Source organism: Aotus nancymaae, unplaced genomic scaffold (assembly GCF_030222135.1).
Source record: "Aotus nancymaae isolate 86718 unplaced genomic scaffold, 86718_ANA_hifiasm-v0.15.2.pri h1tg000016l, whole genome shotgun sequence".
Taxonomy (NCBI): Eukaryota; Metazoa; Chordata; class Mammalia; order Primates; family Aotidae; genus Aotus; species Aotus nancymaae.
This window is the reverse complement of record NW_026988428.1, coordinates 68,691,313-68,705,325: the sequence shown is the minus strand read 5'-3', so window position 1 is coordinate 68,705,325 and position 14,013 is coordinate 68,691,313. Positions and strand designations below refer to the sequence as shown.

Here is a 14,013-nt window from a genome sequence, read left to right as displayed (position 1 = left end):
TATGGAAACAAGCTTAAGAATGGGCAAGGTTTGAGCAGCCCCAGACTGTTGAGTTAACCCCCTTCTGCACACCTTTCATCAGGTTGAGCAAGTTCCTTTCTATTGCATTGCTAAGAATTTTAATCAGGAATCAGTATTAGATTTTGTCAAAGGCTTTTTCTGTATATACTGGAATCATCATATGGCTTTTAATTTTGGTTTACCTGGTGAATTACATTGATTGCTGTTCAACTATTAAACCAACCTTGCATTCTTGGATTAAACACCACTTGGTCATATGTATTAATCCTTTTATATATGTTAGATTTGGGTTGCAAAAAGTCTATTTAAAATTGTTAATGTATGTTCATGCAGGATATTGGTCTATAGTTTTCTATGATGGATTTTAATATAAGGGTAATGATAGCCTCATGAAATGAGTTGTGAAGTATTATATCCTCTTCAATTTTCTAAAACTGTGTTAATTAGTATTATTTCTTCCTTTAAAATTTGGTAGAATTCACCACTGAAACTATCTGGACCTGGAATTTTCTTTTACAATGATTTTTTTTTTCCTGCAAATTCAAATTATTTAACTGATATTAGATTATTTGTGTTATCTACCTCTTCAGTGAGCTTTGGTAGTTTGTATCTCTCTAGGAATATGTTCATTTGATCTAAGTTGTCATACTGACTGATATAAAGTTGTTCATAACATTCCTTTAGCCTTTTAATATCTTTAGAATACATAGTGATGTTACCTCTCTCATTCTCAATATTGGTAATTTGTGTCTTCTTTTTATCCTGATGTGTCTGGCTAGAAATTTTTTAATAGTATTGATGTTCTCAAAGAACTAGCTTTCGGTTTCATTGATTTTCACTGTTGTTTTCTGTTTTAGTGATTTCCACTCTAACCTTTATTTCCTTGCTCTTAACTTCCTCTTCTTTTTCTAGTTTCTTAGAGAGCTGTGATCATTGATTTGTAACATTTCTTCTTTCCCAATACAGTCATTAATTTAGCTGTAAGTACTGCTTTGGCACCATCCCACAAATTTGATATGTTGTGTTTTCATACTATTTTCTCTTTTCATTTCTTCAACCCATGGGTTACCTTAAAGTGCTATTTATTTACCAAATGCTTGGGAATTTTATAGATCTTTCTGTTACCGATTTCTAACTTAATTCCATTTAGGTCAGAAAGTACATCTTGTATTACTTCAATTATTTCAAATGTATTGAGACATGTTTCATGGCCCAGAATATGGTATATCTTTTTACAGGTTCTCCATGTAGTTGGAAAAAAAGAAAATACATGTATTCAGTTGTTGATGGGTGAACTGTTCTATAAACGCCAAGCAGATCAAGATAGCTGACGGTGGTATTAAAGTTTTCTATATTGTTGGTCATTTTCTATCTACTTATTCCATCAATTATTTGGAGAAAACTACTGAAATCTCCAAGTATAACTTTCTATTTCTTACTACTATTCTATTAATTTTGTTTCATGTATCTTAAAGTTCTAATGTCTAAATATCTAGGATTGTTTCTGGTTAACTGATCTCTTCATCATTAGGAAATGACATTCTTTATCCTTGATAATATCATTATCTTTGAAATCTATCTTAACATTAATAAACCACTCACACTTTCTCTTCATTAGGGTTAGCACTGTATATCTTCCTCTATTTAGTTTTATTCTATTTGTGTCCATATATTCAAAGTATGCTTCTTATAGACAACTTACACTTTGGTCTTGTTTTGTTAATCCAATCTGAAAATCTCTATCTTTTAATTGGGGTGTTTAGAGCATTCATATGTAGTATAATTATTGATATGGTTAGCTTTAAGTTTACCACCTTGTTATTTGCTTTTTTTGGTCCCACCTGTTCTTTGTTCTGTTTTTCATCTTCTTATATCTTCTTTCAGATTGAGTGCTTTTAGGATCTCATCTTGTCTCCTTTGGTGATGTATTAATTGTAACTCTTTGTCTACACACTATGTTTATTTCTTCACTTTCCATGCTAACATTCACTCCAATTTAACTTTTCTAGCTTGTGATCCAACCTTTCTCACCCACCATCACTTAAAAAAAAAGACACTTCCTAGGATGTCTAATGAGCTTCACATTACTAAATCCTATGCTCTTTTCAGTCCTCGTCTTACTTATTTCATGGTAACATTTCATAGTTTATCCTCTGTCCTGAATCACTTTTCACTTGGTTTCTATTACATGACACTCTCCAGATCATCTTATTTTTTTGTCCATAAATTCTTGATCTCCTTTGCACTTTAACTTCTACTCAGTTTGTAATTTATAGAGTTACTCATGGCTCAGTCCTAGCCCTTCTTGTTTCCTCTCAGAATCTTGAAAAGATGGTCCTCAGGGATTATGAAACAGTTCAAAGGCATTATCAGGGGCAAAGTCATGAAAGAAATTTGCCTACATACATTTTGAAAAGTTCAAATGTAAGATTAATGATGATTTGCATGAAAATCTTTTTGTTTTCTTTAAAGTTACCATTCACTATAATATCCCATTATATTCACGCTCTGTTGATACTTTCACATCAGCTATAGTTAGCATTTACTTAAATATAGTAGTATAAAACCCAAGTAAACTTTCAGATTATTTTCACGAAAGCCCAAAGTCCATTTGCTTTGTTGATAAGGATAAAGAAGAAACCAAGAGAAAAGAGGCATTGCTCAGCTAAAACAGGTAAAAATTCTTGATACTGCTGAGAAGCTAGTCAATTCGAGTTTAATGCCTGGGAAGAAACAAGCTACTGACAAAATTTCTTCATTAAATGATTCTGCTGGATGTCATATATTATCACGGAACACAATGTAGAAGAGCAATTACTATCACATGAGTGTTTCAGCATATATTTTGTTTTATAATTGGATAAATTACCTGTGGAGAAAAATATAAATCAGTCCTTGACATATATATATATAATATATGATAAGGTAAAAGTACTCAAGAACTTTTTATTCTGCATATCAGTGAAAACTTATAGTACAGGGAAGACAGTTTTTATTTAGACAATGATACTTTTGTGAGCTATGACATAAGTTGAAAAGCTGCAACATATTCAAAATTGACAAAGCCTGAAGTATATAAATAGCAAAAACATACACTGTTATATTACTAAGATTCTTTATATGAAACAGGAGTCAACAATATGCCTCCTGATTATAACTGAGTGTTGAAGGAAATAATGGAAATTAAATATCATCAAATATTGGCTATTCAGTGTACGTGCTCTCAGATGTTGTGGAAGGAAATGGCAGCATTTGCAAGATTATTCTTCCCACTCAAGTTTGCTGGCTGTCAAGGAAAAAAGTGGTGACAAGTTTCTGATATGAAGGATGAGATTAAAAAAAATTCTTCATAATGCCGACAATGTCAAAAAGTAATTCTATGTTTTCTAGAGGCCTGCTTAAGTGGAGTATAGCAGAAATATATCTAGAATTTTAAATAGCATGAAACTACTACTTCAGGGCCAAAAATACCCTGATTTTTAATGCTAAGAATAAGATACCACATTTTTCAAAGTCACCAAGCTATGTTGCAAACAGCTCAATTGCTAGGATGTGATTCCTTCCCAAAACCTGATAGTTTTTCTTCACTCATCAGAGAGACACTGACTACACTATTCTATGTACAAAGAACACAACTAAATGTTAAAATAAAACATGGGAAAATACTTCACAGATACTGAAGAAGTAAAAAAATAAGTTAAGAATCCATTTGTTCCTATCTTCCAAACATTCAGGCTGGTTGAAACATTCACCCCATAACCGTTTAATATTATAAGCTTGTCAATCAAACAACTGAAAGAGCACAACATAATCTTCAGGGAGAAATCTTCCAATAATTTCTCAGTCTGTGTTTGACCTTGCTATTCCAAAACATCTGACAGAGCCAGCAAACACAAGTTGCAAGTCCTGACAATCTATAATTGTGGCATATAATTTCCTAATTTAGTAGACATATAGAGTAAAAAAATCAAAGTGTCTAGGTCTAACGTATATCTCAAACTATGCATCATCAAATTAAATACAAGTACTTTGTAAGAAGCTGCAAAAGTAAAAAAAAATTATCCTTCTCAATGACAATAAAAACATTAATTTCTAAAATACTGCTTTACTGGGGGCCGGGCAGTGGCTCATGACTGTAATCCCACAACTTTGAGAGGCCAAGGCAGGCGATCACTTGAGGTCAGGAGTTTGAGACCAGCCTAGCCAACATGGTAAAACCCTGTCTCTACTAAAACAAAAATTAGCCAGGTGTAGTAGTGCACACCTGTAGTCCTAGCTACTCAGGAGGCTGAGGCACGAGAATCACCTGAACCCAGGAGGCAGAGGTTGCAGTGAGCCGAGATTGTGCCACACTGCACTCCAGCCTGGGTGACAAACTATCCAAAGATGCTAAGGCCTGAATTTCAATTTCTAGCCCAGCCTTCTTCTCTGAGCTCCAGACTTACCTACCTAACCAACTGCCTTCCAAACTTTACCACTTGATGTCTCATTGGCACATTAAACATAGTGGGTTCAAAACCAAACTCTTGTTATCTTCCATATAGCTTTCCCTTTTCCAAGCTCAGTGAAAACATCCTATTCCTGGCTGCCTGTGCCAGAAAGCTAAGTCATCACCTAAGATGCAGCTTGAATTGATCTCTCTCTCCTCCCACTACTACCAGCATAGTCCAAGTCATCTTCATCTCTACCCTGGACTACACTATAACCTCCTAATTAGTCTTCCTACAGTCCCTTATGCCTCTTAGCATTAGTTTTCTATTGCTGCTAGAAGAAATTACCATAAACACAGTGGCTTAAATACAATATTAATTTTTTGTTTACATTTCTGTAGAAATCTTACATGGATCTCAATAGGCTAAAATCAAGGTGAGTTTGATTCCCTTCTGAAAGTTGTAGGAGAGAATCTATTTCCATGGTTTTTCAAGCTTTTAGAAGCTACCCACATACCTTGGATTGTGACCTCCTTCCTTCATCTCCAAGGCTAGCCATGTTGCATCTCTCTGACCATGTCTTTTGTCCCCATGTTCTACTTTTAAGGACCCTTGTGATTACTTTGGGCCCCCCCTGGATAATCCAAGGTAATCTCTTTATCTTAAGGTCAGCTGATTAGCTAATTACCTCCCCTTTGCCATGTAACTTAACATACTCACAGATTCTGGGAATTAGGATGTGGGTATCTTTGGGAGGCCATTATTATGTCAACTATATTTTCTAATACATAAACTCATTTTCCACACAGCAGCCAGAGCAATCTTTTTAAAAACATAAATATGTTCATGACACTTCCTTCAATGTGTTACCACTCCTTTAAGGATAAAGTTCAAAATCCTAAACACATGCCACAAATCCATGCATGGCCTGGTGCCTACCTCCTGGGCTTGTCTTCTGGCTCACTGTGTCCCAGCCACATAGGCTGCTCTCTTTTTCTCAAGCACCAAGCTCCTTTCTGCCTCAGGATCTTTGCTCATACTATCCCTGCTGTCTGAACAGTCCTCCCCACCTTCCAGCAAACCTTTCCCTGGTTAACGCTTGCTTAACCCTTCAGATCTACATAAAAGTTACTTTCACAGGGTGGCCCTTCCTGATTGCCCAGTCTAGTACTAGCTCCCTCTACACTGTCATAGTACTCTTTTTCCTTCATACCTTTTTATCACAATTTGAATTAAATGTTATTTGTGTAATTATTTGCTTAATGTCTGCCTGCCTGCACCAGACTACAACCTCATAAAGGCTGGGGCCTAGTCTGTTCTGTTCACCACTGTAAACCTTGGGACTTCACACCAACTAGCTTATAATAGGTGCTCAATAAATAAGTGAGTGCCATTACATGTTACTCTATGACCAGCAGGCAGGTGGAGTATATGCAGTGTGGATATGCTGGACAAAGGGATGATTTGTGGCCCCAGGCAGGACCGAGCACAATGGTGTGGGACTTTATCACACTACACAGTACAGTATACAACTTACTAGTTATTAATTGTTCATTTCTGGAATTTTCCATTTCATATTTTCAGACTGCAGCTGACTTCTGGTAACTGAAGTTGTGGAATGTGAAACCCGGAAAGCGAAACTAAAAGAAACTAACAAATTACTACAGAAACCCACATGTAGAATGTTGATTTTTAAAACAAAACTGTGCTTATTGATAGCATTCATGTGCTCATAGAAAGAAAAACAGTATTAGTAGTAACAAAATACAGTAGCAATAAGATAAATATGTCTTATTTGGTTGGCAAAAGAAGAATGTGAGACGATCTGTGGAGGGTTCCCCACTTTTAACAAAAGTCAGCCTACTCTGCTAAAATCTAGCAAAATCACACAGGTGATTTCAAAGAAACTAATTTCTTAAAAAGAAATGAGATAATGATATAACAAACCAAGTATATAAAACATTCATTAATGCCTTTATAATTCTCACAAACATACAAACAATCCAACAGCAAATTCTGACATATGTGTGATGAGGAGGGAAAATTCACAGTAGGAGCAAAGAACTCTCTCTAGTCCACGCTGGTGCAACCACCATCATGAATTCAACAAATATTTATTGAGTGCCTACTATGTGCCAGGCCCTGTTTTCTAGTTGAAGATACTATATGAAAAATAACAGAGAAAAAATGCTGTCCATATGGAGCTTATAATATAGTGAAAGATTTAAAACCTTAAGTTAGACATACACTTGGGTGGCTAAAGGGTTACGGAAAAATTAAGAAGAAAAGGACTGATAACAAAAATGGAGTTTATATCTACATAAAGATATATACAGATATAAATACGAAATGAAGATGGTTGATGACAGATAGTGAAACTGAATATGTAAGCAGAGAGCACATTCTCATTATTCTAAATTATTTTTGCTAAAATCAAATACAAGCAATTAATTTCCTCTAAGGCAGCTTCATGAGAGTATTATATGTATGAATCAAAAGAAAAACTACTAAGATGATGACTATTGTTATATGATGCACAAGAATGAACCATAATATGCAACTACCAAATCCAGACCAACAGACTAGTTTCTACTGGATAATATTAACTTAAAAACATGGCAAAATTTACCAATAAACTTTCTAACTTATCTGAAAACATATTCCAGAAATGAGATGGGAAGACTACTGATTATAGGAAGGAAGTTATTTCAAATATGGAAGTTAGGGATCATTAAAGTAAATTTACACAGTTATCTCAGTACAGGGGTAGTTTTGTATGTTTCCTATACAATTATGCACTGCATAACAACTTTTAATCAATCATGGACCGCATATACAACAATGGTCCCAAGGATTATAATACTGTATTTTTACTGTACCTTTTCTATGTTTAGATACATAAACACTTTCCATTGTGTTATAAATGCCTACAGTATTTAGTACAATAATATGCTGTACAGATTTCTAGGTTAAGAGCAATAGACTATTCCATATAGCCTTAGGTGTGTAGTAGGCTTATGAAAGTACACTCTATGATGTTCACACAATGAAATAAATCACCTAACAACTAATTTCTCAGAACGTATCCCCGTTGCTAAGAGGCACACGACTCCATTTAGTCCAACAACTTGCTGAAATGTGATTCTGCCATTTTCCCAGTCAACTCCTAGGTTGTAAATACCGTACATCTGCCATTTTACTAGGCAGCTTCAACCATAACAACAGATGAATACTCTTGGTAAATAGATCCCACTCTGAGGGTTGTGTTGGGGCTCAGAAAATGCTATCCGAAGTACCACACTGGCATGTTGAGTACTTCGAACTAAAAGAGATTGGAAGGCCTCAGAAACAGCCTCGGGAAAAGTCTCCCTCTGATCTTCTCCTGCCCTTCTGTCTCCTGCCAATCTTTCGTCCGTGAAGTGAGTCACTGAAACCAGAATTCCTCTTCCCCAAAGTGAGTGAGGGAAAACTACAATCCCTCTCCTACAAAGCAAGCCATAAAAACTAGTACTGTAATCTTTCCCTGCCATTCTCTGTAGGAACTGGCCATAAAGAAATTCTCTAACCTACCTTGCCTTATAGTAGGTCGGTAAGAGCCTCATTCCAGATGGGTCCTTCCTCCTCCGTAGGAGGAATGATACAGAGAGGCCAAGAAGAATCTGAACAAACAGACCTTGCTAGGTTTCCTCCCTCAGTTTATTAACATTAGAGCATATCCTTTGTCCAATCACATTTTTACACAGCTGTCTATTCTTCATGGGTCCTAAGCATAAAAACAGAGATTTCTCTGGTCTCTGAAGCCTGATGGCGTAAAACTTTGATTAGATTTGCTATGCTTTTACCTTGTTAACCTATCTTCTGTTTTTACGAGTGGTGGCTGCGATTCCGTGAGGAAAGGTATTACACTTTTCCGACCCTACGTTGCGCTTTAAATAAATAAATGTGTAAAAGCAAAGCAGATACAAATACATGAAGTCATAATAAAAATACCAGAGTCAATCAAAGAAGAAGGCGGACTTGCAGTTGAAATGTTCCAGAACATCACTTTGTCCACGGAACGAACATTCTAAGAACTTCGCCGTCTAGAGTTAGTAGAGTCCATCCTCCAAGTTTTAAACGGCTATCCACCAAGAAGGGAACAGGAGAACTGACGGCTCCTCTTAGGCCCATTAAAGACAAGGGGATCGAATTCCCTTGCTTTAAACTGGCAGGTAAACCTGAGGCAAATGACTGACTACAGGTTCCAAGGCCAGTTACTCCAATTAGTTTTTAAAAAACGGTGAAGGGACTCGGAGGCTGAGGCAATAGAATTGCTAGAACCCGGGAGACGGAGGTTGCGGTGAGCCGAGATTGCGCCACTGCACTCCAGCCTGGGCGACAGAGCGAGACTCCGTCTCAAAAACAACAACAAAAAAAAAACGGTGTAGGGATGAAGGCTGAAACGCCACAGGAAATAAAATAAATAATTGTAACAACAGTAAACACTGGAGAATTCCACTGCTTAAAAAGGTACAGACTGCACAGGCCAGAAGGCCCGGGAACTCTGGTGCCGGAACTCAACACCCAGACTGAAGCCGGCGCGGGGAGGCAGTTCCGGTAGCCCCCTCCTGCCCCTCTCTCATCAACCCCGCCCATTGGGCCCGCCCCGTCCCGCTCGACTACTCACTGGATTCGCTTCCCACATAACGGTGAAAAAATCAAGCGGAGAGAGCCTGTGGGAAAGGGCTAGCCGCGGGGCCTGGGTGCTGGATTTTTTTTTTTCCGCGGGTCCCAGGGAGGAAAAAGGCTTTACGAAAGCCTTCCTTCTCCCCCTCTCACAAGCCAGCGTCTTCGGACCATCCAACCTCCCGACTTCCGCCCGACGCTGGCCAGTCAGAGCTGTCCCCGCCCTACTCCTACAAGCTCGCCCCGCCCCTACGCGTTTATCCGTAGACGTATCGTCCTGGGCGGGGCTTGCGAGTATCTGACTTATAAAGGAGTTTAAAGGGTTTCTGGTCCAACTATACCACCCAGTAATCCTCAAGCTATTGCTAGCTCTATTTCTTTCCTATTAACCAATTTTAATTGCTGACCGTGTAGTGGCCAAGAGTCACACAGGCCTGCCAATGGCATTTGGGAGAAACTTCAGAATCTTTAAATATCTTTATCCTTAAAATGGAGATGGTAGTAATAACAGTATCTCCCTAAGGGTGTACTGAGATTATTGAAAGCATTTAACACAGTATTTCAATAAGTGAGTTCACACAGAGTTCAATAAGTGACAGTTAATTGCTCACAAGGGAACCTTCATATACGGTCCCTACCCTAACAAATTGTATAATCTAGAAAATAAAGCAAAAAATAAGCAATGTAGGAAAGTTAAAAAATACAATATGATTTATAAGTAATACGGTGAGTAGAGCTCTAAGCGAGTATGTTTACCTAGGGTAGAGTGTCAGGAAAACTCCCTCCAGAAGTTTAAGCTAAAACCATGAGGATATATTTCTACTGATGTAAAGAGATCTAACAGAGTGAAATAATATTCCATGCCACAAAGGATCTACCCCACAGGAAATGAAAATAAAACAGCTTGTTATAGCTCCTTCTGGACTTTTCTATGCCTCTACACATTAAAAAACCAAATGTGATCAAAGAATACCTATAGATTTAGAACCTGATTTTCTTTTTCACTTTAAAGATGATGTGGATATCCTTCCCTTCCATTAAGTATAAATCTATTTCATCATTTTATTTATTTATTTATTTTTAGACGAAGTCTGGCTCTGTCACTCAGGCTGGTGTGCAGTGGCATGATCTTGGCTCACTGCAACCTCCGCCTCCTGGGTTCAAGCGATTCTTCTGCCTCAGCCTCTTGAGTAGCTGGGATTACAGGCACTCGCAACCACGTCCACCTAATTTCTATAATTTTAGTGGAGACAGGTTTTCACTATGTTGGCCAGGCTGGTCTCAAACTCCTGACTCCAGGTGATCCGCTGCCTCAGCCTCCCAAAGTGCTGGGATTACAAGCTTGAGCCATCTGGTGCCTGGCCATATTTTAAGTAGATTCATGGCATTCCATAATTTCTGTGTATGCTACGTACACACAAACACACACATTTGAAATAATCTACTGGATAGACATGTAAGTGGTTTTCTATTTTTCACAATTCCAAAAAAAAATGCTTCAACAGGCATTTCTTCACATTTGTCCATTTACTTCCTTGGAATTAATTATTGGAAATAAAATTGTTTAATAAGAGATTATTTTTGCCAAATGGTTAACCAGTTGCCCCAATGTCATTTACTGAATAATCCACTCTTTCCTCGTTACTTTGAAGTGCCACTGTTAATTACAACCTAAATTTGCATATACATATACATATGTATATATACACAATATATCTGTTTCTGAACATTCTCATCTATTAATTATCTGCTTATTCCTATGCTATGCCACAGTTATAATCATTACATCTTTATATATTTGCCTTTTCATAAAGGAACCTCTCTCCTAATTTTCTTCTTTTTCACTATTTTCAATATCATGAGGCTTCCCATTCAGAAATATTTCTCTTCTATATCTTTAGATACGGTTTTTAAAAATTTCAGATCTGCATCAGAATCTGTTAAAAAAAAAATTTCACATAGATGTGCATAATCCTTGGGAAGTTTGTTCCTAGATATTTTATAGTTATTTTATGAATGAGATATTTCTCATTGCTATAATTTAGGAAAGCTATTGATTTTTGTTTATTTACCTTGTATTCTACCACACTGTGAAAAAATGTCTTATTAGTTCTAATAGCTTGACAACTCATCTCTCTGAATTTTTAACATAAACATTCATTATCACCTACAAATAATGCATTTCTTTCTTCCTATTGCATTGGTTAAAACCTCAGAGAAACGTTTAAGACTATAGGACAAGATAAAGTATATACAGCTTTAATGCAGTAAGGCAAGCATGTGCCCATTTGGTGCTAGTTGGTATTCTTTTTTTTTTTTTTTTTTTTTTTGAGACAGAGTCTCACTTTGTAGCCCAGGCTGAAGTGCAGTGGTGCAATCTCAGCTCACTGCCACCTCTGCCTCCTGGGTTCAAGTGATTCTCCTGCCTCAGCCTCCCAGGTAGCTGGGACTACAGGAATGCACCACCATGCCCAGCTAATTTTGTATTTTTAGTAGAGACTGATTTTACCATGTTGGCCAGGCTGGTCTCGAACTCCTAACCTCAGGTGATTTGCCCGCCTCAGCCTCCCAAAGTGCTGGGATTACAGGTGTGAGTCACCACGCCCACTAGTTGGTATTCTTAAAATACACTATCATCTTTAAAGAAATTTTCTTCTATCCTATTTTACTACATGCAATTGATCAGGAAAGAGTGCAAAATTTTACCAAGTGTTCTTAGCCTATATCACTATATTTGTTTTTCACTCTGACTCTTTTATTTAATGAATTATGCTAATAGATTTCCTAGTTTTCAACCCATTCTTACATTTCTGAAATTAACTCTGCTTTATCATGTTCTCTTATTTTTTTATCAAATGAAACCCATGCTGGGTTTTAATTTGTTAATCTTTTATTTAGGATTAAAATGTATTTATAATCAATAAAATTGGTCCATTGTTACTGACTTTTGTGCTTGTCTTAACAAGTTTTGGTATCAGAGTAATGCTAGCTTTGAAGCGTGAAAGGTAGCAGTTTAAGTGTTTTAGGAATTAGCTCTTCCTTGAAGTTGGGAGTGAATTTTTACAAAGCAGGTTTAACTAGAAAGGTTAGGGCCAGGTTCTCAATCTTTTGTGAAGTTGGAGCTATACTTTGTTTTCTTGAAGATGTGGGGTTGCCTGAGCTAGGAGAGTGGGATGGAAAGAACACAACTGGTTTGAGTACATATTGGGTGAACAGTTCCTTAAAATATACTGGTCTACCCCAAAGTAACATGAAGGGAAGTGAAAACAGCTATATAAATTTTAGTGATTTTTTTTTTCTTAATTTTACTGCTTTAGGACCGCTGAGTTAAACAGCATGTATTAGAATGGCCCTTAATGATTATTTAGCACACACAAAGTATTTAACATTTTTTAAATAAATGGTCACCATTTTAAAACCGGGAAATTTCAAATTTAATAATACGGACCTCCAGTTTTGCTTTCACACTGTATTCCCATATGTCAACAACAGACTGAAGCCATGTTGACTCCTTTGGACTGGGAATAGGCTGTCAGTCTCATTTAAATTACCTCCCTAGGCCCTTTTAGGTATTTGGGCTTATACCTAATGAGACACTTCTTATTTTGCTGAGGCAACATAAGATCTAGGATTTTCTAAAATATCCTCACAGAAAACAACGGTACCAATCTCTCCCATAACTTTCTCCAGAGTGGGCTCCATCATTGTACCTCAAACTCTCATAGTCTTTAGCAGATTACAGCAGTTTCCCCTTATCTGCAGGGAATACATTCCAAGACCTCTAGGAGCTGCATGAAACCACAGAAAGTACCAAACTCAGAATACACTGCTTTTTTTACTCTGATAACCAAGACAGCTACCAAGTAACTAATGGGCAGGTAACATACAGGCATAGCTCAAAGATATTTCCAGTCCACTTCCAGACTATCACAATAAATCAAATATTACAAACCAAGTCATACAAATGTTTTGTTTTCCAAATGCATATAAAGCTTATGTTTATACTATACTGCAGTCCAGTAAGTGTACAATAGCATTATGTCTACAAAAAATGCACATATCTTAACTTCAAAATACTTTATTGCTAAAAAAATCAGCCGGGCGTGGTGGCTCATGCCTGTAATCCCAGCACTTCAGGAGGCCGAGGTGGGCAGATCACTGAGGTCATGAGTTCAAGCCCGGCCAACATGGTGAAACCCCTTCTTTACTAAAAACACAAAAATTAGCCAGGCGTGGTGGTGGGTATCTGTAATCTCAGCTACTTAGGAGGCTGAGGCACAAGAATCGCTTGAACATGGGAGGCAGAGGTTGCAGTGAGCCAAGATCATGCCACTGCACTCCAGTCTGGGCAACAGAGCAAGACTCCATCTCAAAACAAAACAAAACAAAATAACAATCATCTGAGTCTTCAGCAAGTGACAATCCTTCTTGCCTTAGTGTTGATGGCTGCTGATTGATCAGGATGGTGGTTGCTGAAGGCTGGGTGGCTATAGTAGTTTCCTAAAATAATAATAGCAAAGTTTGCCATCATCGACTGACTCATCTTTCATAAAAGACTGCTTGTGCTTGTCTTAACAAGTTTTGGTATCAGAGTAATGCTAGCTTTGAAGTGTGAAAGGTAGCAGTTTAAGTGTTTTAGGAATTAGCTCTTCCTCGAAGTTGGGAGCGAATTTTTACAAAGCAGGTTTAACTAGAAAGGTTAGGGCCAGGTTCTCAATCTTTTGTGAAGTTGGAGCATGTGATGTGATTTGATAGTATTTTACTCACTGTAGAACATCTTTCAAAATTGGACTCAATCCTCTCCTCTCAAACCCTGTGCTGCTTTATCAGCTAAGTTTGGGGAATATTCTCAGTCCTTTGCTGACATTTCAACAATGTTCACAGCGTCCTCACCAGA

The 14,013-nt window shown here is 37.3% G+C and overlaps 1 protein-coding gene across 5 annotated transcripts in view; it reads right to left on the bottom strand.

Moving 5' to 3' along the window:
- Positions 1–9,299, bottom strand: part of PARP11 (poly(ADP-ribose) polymerase family member 11) — a 47,985-nt gene extending 38,686 nt beyond the window's left edge. The window contains exon 1 of one of the 5 annotated variants that reach the window (XM_012455898.2): positions 9,118–9,299. In XM_012455898.2, coding sequence (XP_012311321.1) covers positions 9,118–9,135 — 18 coding nt within the window. In that variant the 5' untranslated portion in view covers positions 9,136–9,299. The other 4 variants (XM_012455900.3, XM_012455899.2, XM_012455902.2 and 1 more) reach the window with 4 other exon arrangements.
- Between the last annotated feature and the right edge of the window lie 4,714 nt (positions 9,300–14,013).